Source organism: Echinops telfairi, unplaced genomic scaffold (genome assembly GCF_000313985.2).
Source record: "Echinops telfairi isolate 266 unplaced genomic scaffold, ASM31398v2 ScPeMD7_25;HRSCAF=90, whole genome shotgun sequence".
Taxonomy (NCBI): Eukaryota; Metazoa; Chordata; class Mammalia; order Afrosoricida; family Tenrecidae; genus Echinops; species Echinops telfairi.
Window position 1 is genome coordinate 3561104 of NW_022103922.1, and position 8641 is coordinate 3569744.

The 8641-nt window shown below is 57.3% G+C and overlaps 1 protein-coding gene across 1 annotated transcript in view; it reads left to right on the top strand.

Annotated features, from left to right (window-relative positions):
* DOCK8 (dedicator of cytokinesis 8) overlaps window positions 1-8641 on the top strand; it is a 115069-nt gene that overhangs the window by 51099 nt on the left and 55329 nt on the right. The window contains exons 14-19 of the mRNA XM_045289365.1: window positions 3561-3678; window positions 4490-4560; window positions 5893-6031; window positions 6549-6650; window positions 6937-7032; window positions 8361-8595. Coding sequence (XP_045145300.1) covers window positions 3561-3678; window positions 4490-4560; window positions 5893-6031; window positions 6549-6650; window positions 6937-7032; window positions 8361-8595 — 761 coding nt within the window. The remainder of the gene's footprint in view (window positions 1-3560; window positions 3679-4489; window positions 4561-5892; window positions 6032-6548; window positions 6651-6936; window positions 7033-8360; window positions 8596-8641) is intronic.

The following is an 8641-nucleotide window of genomic DNA, read 5'->3' on the forward strand; positions in this document are numbered from 1 at the left end:
TTCAAGGGCCATGCTGGCCAAGCATTTAATTAACTCACTCTGGTGTGACGGCTGGGGGCTGGGGAGCTCCAGTGGCTTAGCAGTTCCGCAGTGGTTCAAAACCACCAGCCGCTCTGCAGGAGAAAGATGAGGCTTTCTACTCCCGTGCAGAGGTACAGTCTCAGAAACCCACAGGGCAGCTCTGCCCTGTTGCTAGGAGTCGCCACCGGCTCGGTGGCAGTGGATTTGAGGTCTTTGTTGTTGTTTTTGTTTTGAGTGGTGTAGTGGCTGTGTGTTGGGCTGCTTCGAGGTCAGCAGTTTGAAACCACCAGCTGCTCCTCTGGACAAAGACAAGGCTTTCTACTCCCATGAAGAGGTACCGTCTTGGAACACCACAGGGTCAGTTCTGCCCTGTCCTCTACGGGTCACGATGAGTCGGACCCAGCCCGATGGGGGTGAGAGTTGACAGTGGCTGTGGCAGCTTCTCCGTGGCCAATCTCCGTGGCCAGCGGTGAGCCGGGGGCACATTCGAGGCGATGCCTGGCCTGTTTTCCGTGTGGCTCAGAGGCTGTTCTCAGAGTTGCTGGCCGATTTCTGGTGGAGGCGGGATGGAAGCAGCCTGCAGGGTCTGCGATGCCGACGGGCCAGGACATGCCGTCCTAATGAGCTCGTTAACCCGGCCTGTAACCAGTGATTACCTTCTGGAAACCCACATCAGGAGCATTTTCTTCTCCCTCCCTCCCTCCCCGGGGGCCTCCAATTACCAGAGTGCTGTGCTGTGCAGGCTCAGCACCAAGAACAAGGATTCCTCTGATGGAAAATAGTTACCATATACACTCGAGTATCAGCCGAGGCACCTAATCTGATCGCAAAAACCGCATTAAAAAATGTGCTGTAAAACTCCACTTAGACATGAGTCTATATGGTTACTGCTCTCTAGCCCCGCCTTCTTTTCCACCCTGTGTTCCCAGAACAGGAGTCTGCAATCTCAGAGTCAGGGAGCTCCCCACGTCCCAAACCCACACTCACTGCCATCTCGTCAGTGCCGGCTCAGAGCCACCCTACAGGTTTCTGAGACTGTCACTGTTTACGGAAAGAGAAAGCCTGTCTGTCTCTTAAAGAAGTGGCTGGGGACTTCGAACTGCTGACCTTGTGGAGCACAACCCAGTGCATAACCACTACGCCTCCAGGGCTGCTCTGCCCACCTCACAGTGCTGTTTATAAGGGGTTGGTGGTGGTGGTGGTAGCTGATCCCATGGGGAGGCGGGCTGCCACAGGATCACCGATTGTCACTGGCTGATTTCAGAAGTAGACCCCCAGGCCTCTATTCCTGATCTGTCTTAGTCCGGGACCTTCCCTGAAACCTGTTCCGCCTCAGGACAACACACCAGGCTCCCCTGACAGAGAGACAGACAGACAGACAGTGGTGGCTGCCGAGTAGACTAGAACCCCGGTCTCTGACATAAGAAACTAGGGCTCTACCGCAGCCCCCCAGGCTCATTAGGGGTGGGGGGACGAGGATGAGATGGGCCTCTTTCATTCACTCTCCAAACACCTTACAGCGGGGTCACCCTGCCTGCCCCGCTTCCTTTCTTTGTATCCCGGAGCCTGCTGTAATTGGTGCAAGTTAAAAGTGCAACCAGTCAACTGCCCCCACTGCGCATGGCAAGGTCAGCTGTTCAAATCTACCAACTGCTCCACCGGAGAAAGACGAGGCTGTCTGCTGCCGTAAAGAGTTAACTGTTTCAGACACCCACAGGGGCAGGTGGGAGAATAACAGTTGTAGAAAGCCCAACTAAACCCACGGTCATCGAGTCAAATCCAACTCAGAGCAACCCCAGCTAGAGTGGGTTAAGCTTTGGACTGCTAATCGCAAGGCCAGAGGTTCAAAACCACCAGCTGCTCTGCGGGAGAACAACCAGCCTTTCTACTCCTGTCAAGAGTTACCGTTTCGAACACCCTCAGGGGCAGCAGCAGTCCTGCCTTGTCCTATAGGATGGCCCTTAGGACAAAACCCCTGGTTCCAGTACAGCTTTTGGCCAGCAGAGGGCAGAGCACGCCGTTTCTGACTTCGTGTTCTAGTAAAAGCTCAAAAGCCACGTTTTCTTTTACACCCTGGAAACTCCGGCTGCGGAAAGCCGAAGGCACCCCAGGGTCTGGAGCCAGTTTATGCAAAGGGGTTTTCTTTTAACCCCTGGTGTGCGCCTCCTCTCCTGGTGAGGCCCAGCCCCCTCGGCGAGCCGGACTGGAGAAACCAGGCGCTGTTTCGGAAGATGCAGTGGGGTGACCGAGAAAGGTGCCGTGCAGGGTTGAGTAAAGGGGGCCTGGAGATGCAGTCGTTAAGCGCTTGGCTGCAGACGGGCAGGTGCTGCCCCTGATGAGCTGCCTGGCTGGGGATTCCCACACACCGAGTGGCTGCCTGTGTTCTAAAGCAGGGGTGGCAAACTGGCAGCCCACGGGCCACATGCAGCCTCCGAGGTAATTTTTTGTGGCCCATGATGCTCTGAAATAACGTGAAAATAGAAAAAATTGTTACGAAGGAAATAGTGCTTAGGGGAGATACCATGCACACAATTCCCTCATTAACCCTTTAACTGCTGAAGACGAGTCTGCATGTGGCCCAGTGCCTTTCCCGGGGGCCTGTGGATGTGGATAAACGGCTGACTCAGTTCCGGCCACGTTTGGAAGCGATATGTCTGCCACGCTCAGTGTCACATCATGTAAACATATCCCACTAGTGAAAAGGTTAAAAAGAGCACTCTGGGTTGTGCTGTTATGAATCACACCTGGCAGCTGCGCTGGTTAACATTCTTAGAGGCCATTACAATTGTGCATCACGTTTGTCAGCTGTCCAACATTTTGTGTTTTTAATTAGTTACTTTGTTATATTTTCCAGTCACAACGTACGAGGTAAGTGAAAACTAGTAGGAGGAAAGCACTGGCAAGTTTCAGATAAAAAAGGATAATTTTAACTTTATAAATACATTAAATAAAATGAATGTTTAAATAAAAGCAATTATATAGTGTTTTAATTATCCTATCCATATTCCTGAATCCTCACTTCAAAATATAAATTTAACAAAATTTGTAAATGTGATGTGGCCCGCGTGAATCTTGCCTGTTGCCCCAAATGTCCCATGTTGTAATCGAGTTTGACAGCCCTGCCCTAGAGGATTCCTTCCCACCTGAGCACATTGTGATTTAAGAACTCCCTGCCATTGTGAGTCAATCCAGAACTGTAGCTCTCTATGTCAGAAGAAAAACCTCTCCTTTCTCCCACGGAACAGCTGGCGGTTTCGAACTGCTGACCTTGTGGTTAGCAGCCCCAGGCGTGACCAGTATGCCACCAAGGCTCCTGTAGTAAGGACAGTGGGGGGTGGGGGTGATACGTGGCAGTCACGTTCTAAGCCCACGGACTTTCTAAGTTGCACCAGATGCCTGTGGATCCGTCCCAACCTGAGAAGGCCCTTGTCCATTCACGCCTCCCAGAGGAGCAGGCTTCTGAGGGGCCCCTCCTTCGACCTCACACCCGAGAAGTTCCGCCCACACCGTGCTCACTGCCCCGTCCCCCTCCCCCACAGGAACCTGCTCTACATCTACCCACAGAGACTCAACTTCGCCAACAAGCTGGCCTCCGCCCGCAACATCACCGTAAAGATCCAGTTCATGTGCAGCGAGGACCCCAGCCAGGCCATGCCCGTAAGGAGGACCGGCGGCCGGCACGTTCCCACCAGCCAGACCGGTGCCGACGCGTTCCCTTGGCCCCTGCTGCAGTTGTCCGGCGGGTCTCCGCTCCGTGGGGTTTGAGTGGCTTTTAGTTTCCAGGCCACAGCCACCTAACTGCTCACGGCTATTGAGTTGGCTCTGACTCAAGACCAGGTGCCCTCGTGCAGTGGCTGGGGTGCAGTCCTGTGTGCTGGGGACACAGGACATTGGACTTCTCCCTCTTCTGGGGTCCAGGAGGTCATCCTCGGGCCATCAGGTGGGGCTGGGAGACACTGCACTGTTGGGAGGGCCCATTAGGGGCCCCGAGAGGGCTCCAGCCCAGCCCCTTGTCCTCCCAAACTGATGCGTGGGGGCCCTTGTGGAGGAGAGGCAAGCCCCAGAGGACATTGTTGGGCTTCGCCCTGATGGAAGCAGCACACCAGGCCTTGCTTTCTCAGCACCGAGGGGTGGGAGAGGTGAGCACCAAGCATTGGGAAAAGGTTCTCGGTTTCCTTGCCCGAGGCGAGCCCTCCTGAGACAGCGTGTGCCTGGGGGCTGGCTCGGTCCCCCAATCATTTCCTAAGAGAAAAGCCAGGTCTGGGGACCGACCAGGTGTGGTGTGAACCTGTGGACGGTGACGCCAAGTCCAGAAGGCCCTGGTTTCCTGGCCCTTGGCCCCTGGTCCGGCTCCCTGAACCAGCTGTGGGCCACCCTATGGGTGTAGGACACCCTACCCAGGTGCTGGTGTCGGGCTGCAGAGACCCAGCTGTGAGAGCTAACGCAGTCCTTTCTCTCTGGTGGACAGGTCATCTTTGGGAAGTCCAACGGGCCCGAGTTCCTGCAGGAGGTATACACAGCCATCACGTACCACAACAAGTGAGTGGAGCGGGCCTCCCCTGATGGCCGAGGTCATGGTCTCAGCCCCAGCCTTTTCCGGCTCCGAGGGCTGGTCCCTTTCCGCACAAGCTGCTGTTTGAGCTGCCCAGAGTGGGTGACCCTGACCCCACCCCCACCCCCCACTCCGGGGCTGGGGGAGTGCTGGAGACATCCAGGGAGGGGGCTGCAGGAGCAGATATCTCCATGTGACCCCGAATGAAAGATGGGGCTTCCTACTCCCGTGAAGAGTCACCATCTCAGAACCCGGCAGGGACAGTCCCCCATCCTCTGGGGCCCTATGAGTTGGCATCAACTCAGTGGGACTGGGTTTTACCCCTTCCCCCAGGAAATTGCTCGCACTCTGGGGTTCACCCCATGTCACAATGGCAGTTAGTGCCTCCTCGGGGGCTCTGTGTGATCCTTTGCCAGGTTCTTTGAGTTCTGGGACCATCAAGCAGCCCGAAGGGGCAAGATGGGGTCTGGCGGGTGGGCAGGGTCTGGTTTTCCCAGTGGATTCTCTCTCTAATGGTGACCCTTGCCACACACAAAGGGTGCGCAGGTGCACAGTCACGGTGGGAGAACCTTGAATGGCCTTTGTCTCACAAATGAAGTTTGCCTTTGTTCTGAACCCCTCTTCCTAATTAGCTGCCCTCCCCCACTGCCGGGTGTCCTGTGTCCTTTGAGAGCATCTTTCATGAGGACCCCTTAGCACCCTCTCACACACAGTCCCCATGGGCCCCCCACGCCCACCCCACCCCACCCCCGCCCCATGCCACTGTTCTGGTTGGACTTCACATGTGTAGGCCCCTCGTGGCGTGTGAGACTGAGACTGTCCTGTGGCTGAGAGAGCATGTCTGCGGCCGATCACACGGACACGTGCACACGCCCGCGTGTGAAGGAGCGGGACCGTGGGACCCGTGCACTTCTTGACTCTCTTGTGCCATCCCACTTGCAGGAAAGAGCTAGAACAGGCAGCCCCCAGAGCCCTGCGATGCTCCATGGTTCCCGTGGGTGGGGATGGGCAGCTGCCCGAGTGTGTGCTCACGCTGGCTCGGAGCGGCACTGTGCTGCACAGGGTTGTTGAGGGCGCGTGTGCAGGCCTTTCTTCCAAGGCACAAGGTGGGGTGAACTTGAAGCACCCACCTTCCGTTGGCCCCGCCCTGGGTCTCCTGAGGCCCCCTTGCTGAAAAGGCCCTTGGAGCCAGATGGTGGTGACAGCCGCCCCCCTGGCCCCCATGCCCGTGGTGAATGCCGGTGTCATCCGTGTGTCTGCGTGTCTGCATGACGTATGGCCAGCACAGGTGACCTGTGTCCACTGTGCCTTCCCAACAGGTCACCTGACTTCTATGAGGAGGTGAAACTCAAGCTGCCCGCCAAGCTGACCACCAGCCACCACCTGCTGTTCACCTTCTACCACGTCAGCTGTCAGCAGAAGCAGGGTGGCTCTGTGGAAAGCCTCCTGGGCTACTCGGTGTGTGAGGGCTCGTCCCCTGTCTCCCCAAGGTCCCTGCGGTGAGGCCGGCAATGAGCTGACCCAGGCCTGCTCCTGCCAGAGTGCCCAGAGGCGCTGGCCAGCACGGCACAGGAGCAGGCCGCCTGCGGGAAGGGGGCTCATGCGTCGGCATCTCAGTAACACGGGCCCTGCTCCCCATACGTCTAGGACCCTGAGCTTTGGGAGAAGTGCCCCTCTCTGTTACTGGGGGGAGGGGGGTGGGAGGTGGGCGGGCAGGCGACAGGGAAGGAGACCAAGGCTACTTCTCTAAAGAACCGAAAAGGAGAAGGCAGCGGCCGGTTTTCAGAGCCGTACACAAATGTCCCTTCTCAGCACTCATGCCGATGTGTTGGCCCCGCAGAGGGTCTGCCCAACCCCACCCCTCCCCGGGAGCTGGGCTCCCTTTGCCATCAGGGTTTAGCTGCCCCTGGTTGTCAGGAGCGAGCTCCGTGGGCCTAGTCCAACGGCCAACGCTCCTCGCCTTGCTCTGCTATAGTGGCTACCGATCCTGATGAACGAGCGTCTCCAGACGGGGTCCCACTGCCTCCCCATCGCCCTGGAGAAGCTGCCCCCCAACTACTCCATGCACTCCGCAGAGGTAACCGCCAGCTGCTGCCAGACCTGTAGTCCCCACAGGGCCACGGCCCGACTGTCTCTCTCTCTCTCTCTCTTACACACACACTCACACTCACACTCTCTCTCTGCACTCGGGCGGGCTTTTCTGAGTGCGCTGGCCCAGTGACACCTGTGTGAGATCAGGCCATCCAGGGAAGCCCATCCACACACCTGAAGGGGAGCCCGACCAGCTCAGGCCTGGGGCTTGTGGGGCCACTGGCAGGCTTGTAATCAGAACGAGAGGGGAGTGACTGACCTCCCTCTTGCAGAAAGTGCCCTTACAGAACCCGCCCATCAAGTGGGCCGAAGGCCACAAGGGGGTGTTCAGCGTTGAAGTGCAGGCCGTCTCCTCCGTCCACACCCAGGTAAGACCTGTGTCTGGCCACCAGCCTAGGAAAGGGTCAAGGGGAATCTCCGTGGGTGGATGTAAAAGAACAATCCCCCCCCACACATACACACACATACACGCCTTCAGTCCCGAGTAGGGCTCACCAGCACGTTCAGGTCCCATCTGTCATTCATGTAGGAAACTCGGACCAAACCCACAGCCCTGTGTCGCTGCCAACTCTCAGCAACCCTGGGGACAGGGTGGCCCCTGCGGGGTTCCGAGACTGGGACTCTTTGCCGGAGTAGAAAGCCCTGTTGTTCTCCCGCAGAGCGGCTGGTGGCTTCGAACTGCTGACCTTGGGTTAGCAGCCCAATGGTGACCACCGCAGGGCTCTCTGTATGTCTGTGTGCCAACTTTGAGGTCCCCCCTCTACGGGGGATCAGACACTCACTGAGCTCTGTGACTGACCTGTTTCACCTGTGTCGGCTCGTCTCTGCTTGGCAGACTCCTTTGAGTGGAAAGACCCCTGGCTGTATCCATTCATCTGCCGACCGACAGGGGGTGGTCTCCACCCTTGGGTCATTGTGGACAGCATGGCAGTGGACACTGGCCCACAGCTCTGCATGCCTCCAGCCTCTGCAATTAGGATGCTAGGCTATTAAGCCAAACCCACGGCCATGGAGTCCATTGGACTCACAGTGACCCTGGGGGATAGGGAAGGACAGCCCCTGTGGGTTTCTGAGACTATAACTCTTTGTTTTTTAATCGCTGAAGACAAAGCTGGTGCGTACCCAGCTATCAAAAAATGTAACATCTGGGTTCTTAAAGGCTTGAGACTGTAACTCTTTATGGGAACAGACAGCCTCATCTTTGTCCAAAGTGATGGGTGGTTTTGAACTGCTAACCTTGCAGTTAACTACCAGACACATAATGACTATGCCACCAGGGCTCCTGCTAGGTCATGTGGGAGGGTTTTATTTTGTTTTTGTTTATTTTGGGGGTGGTGGTTGCTTTTTGCTTTAAAATAATACTTTTTATTTTTGGCCAAAATGCCCCAAGCAGAGCTTGGCGTTTCTACTGAGCAGTTCAACCATATGTTGAAGCAAGTGTGGGAACTTCATTTCTCTTTGGGCTGAAAACGCTCGTCCACCTGGGGTGCCAGCCGCCGCCCGCAGCCCTGGTCCAGTTTATGGTTGGGAGGGGTCCTGAGCTCCCCAGTGAGCCTCCTGGCCTGGGTCTGAACCATCTGCTCTGAGGACTCCTGGGCCGGGGCCCTCGCTAAGAAGGACCCCCTCCAGAGAGCGCTGGGATTCTGCCTCCGGGGAGCGGGGCAGGCCTGAGCCCGAGCCTGCCTCTGTCGCCCAGGACAACCACCTGGAGAAGTTCTTCACGCTCTGCCACGCGCTGGAGAGCCAGGTGACCTTCCCGCTGCGCGTGCTGGACCAGAAGGTCAGCGAGGCGGCGCTGGAGCACGAGCTGAAGCTCAGCATCATTTGCCTCAACTCCTCCCGCCTGGAGCCGCTCGTCCTCTTCCTGCACCTGGTGCTGGACAAGCTCTTCCAGCTCTCGGTGCAGTCCCTGGTCATCGCCGGCCAGACGGGTGCGTGCCTGCGCTGCGGGCTGGGGGCGGGCACGGCCGGGGGCGG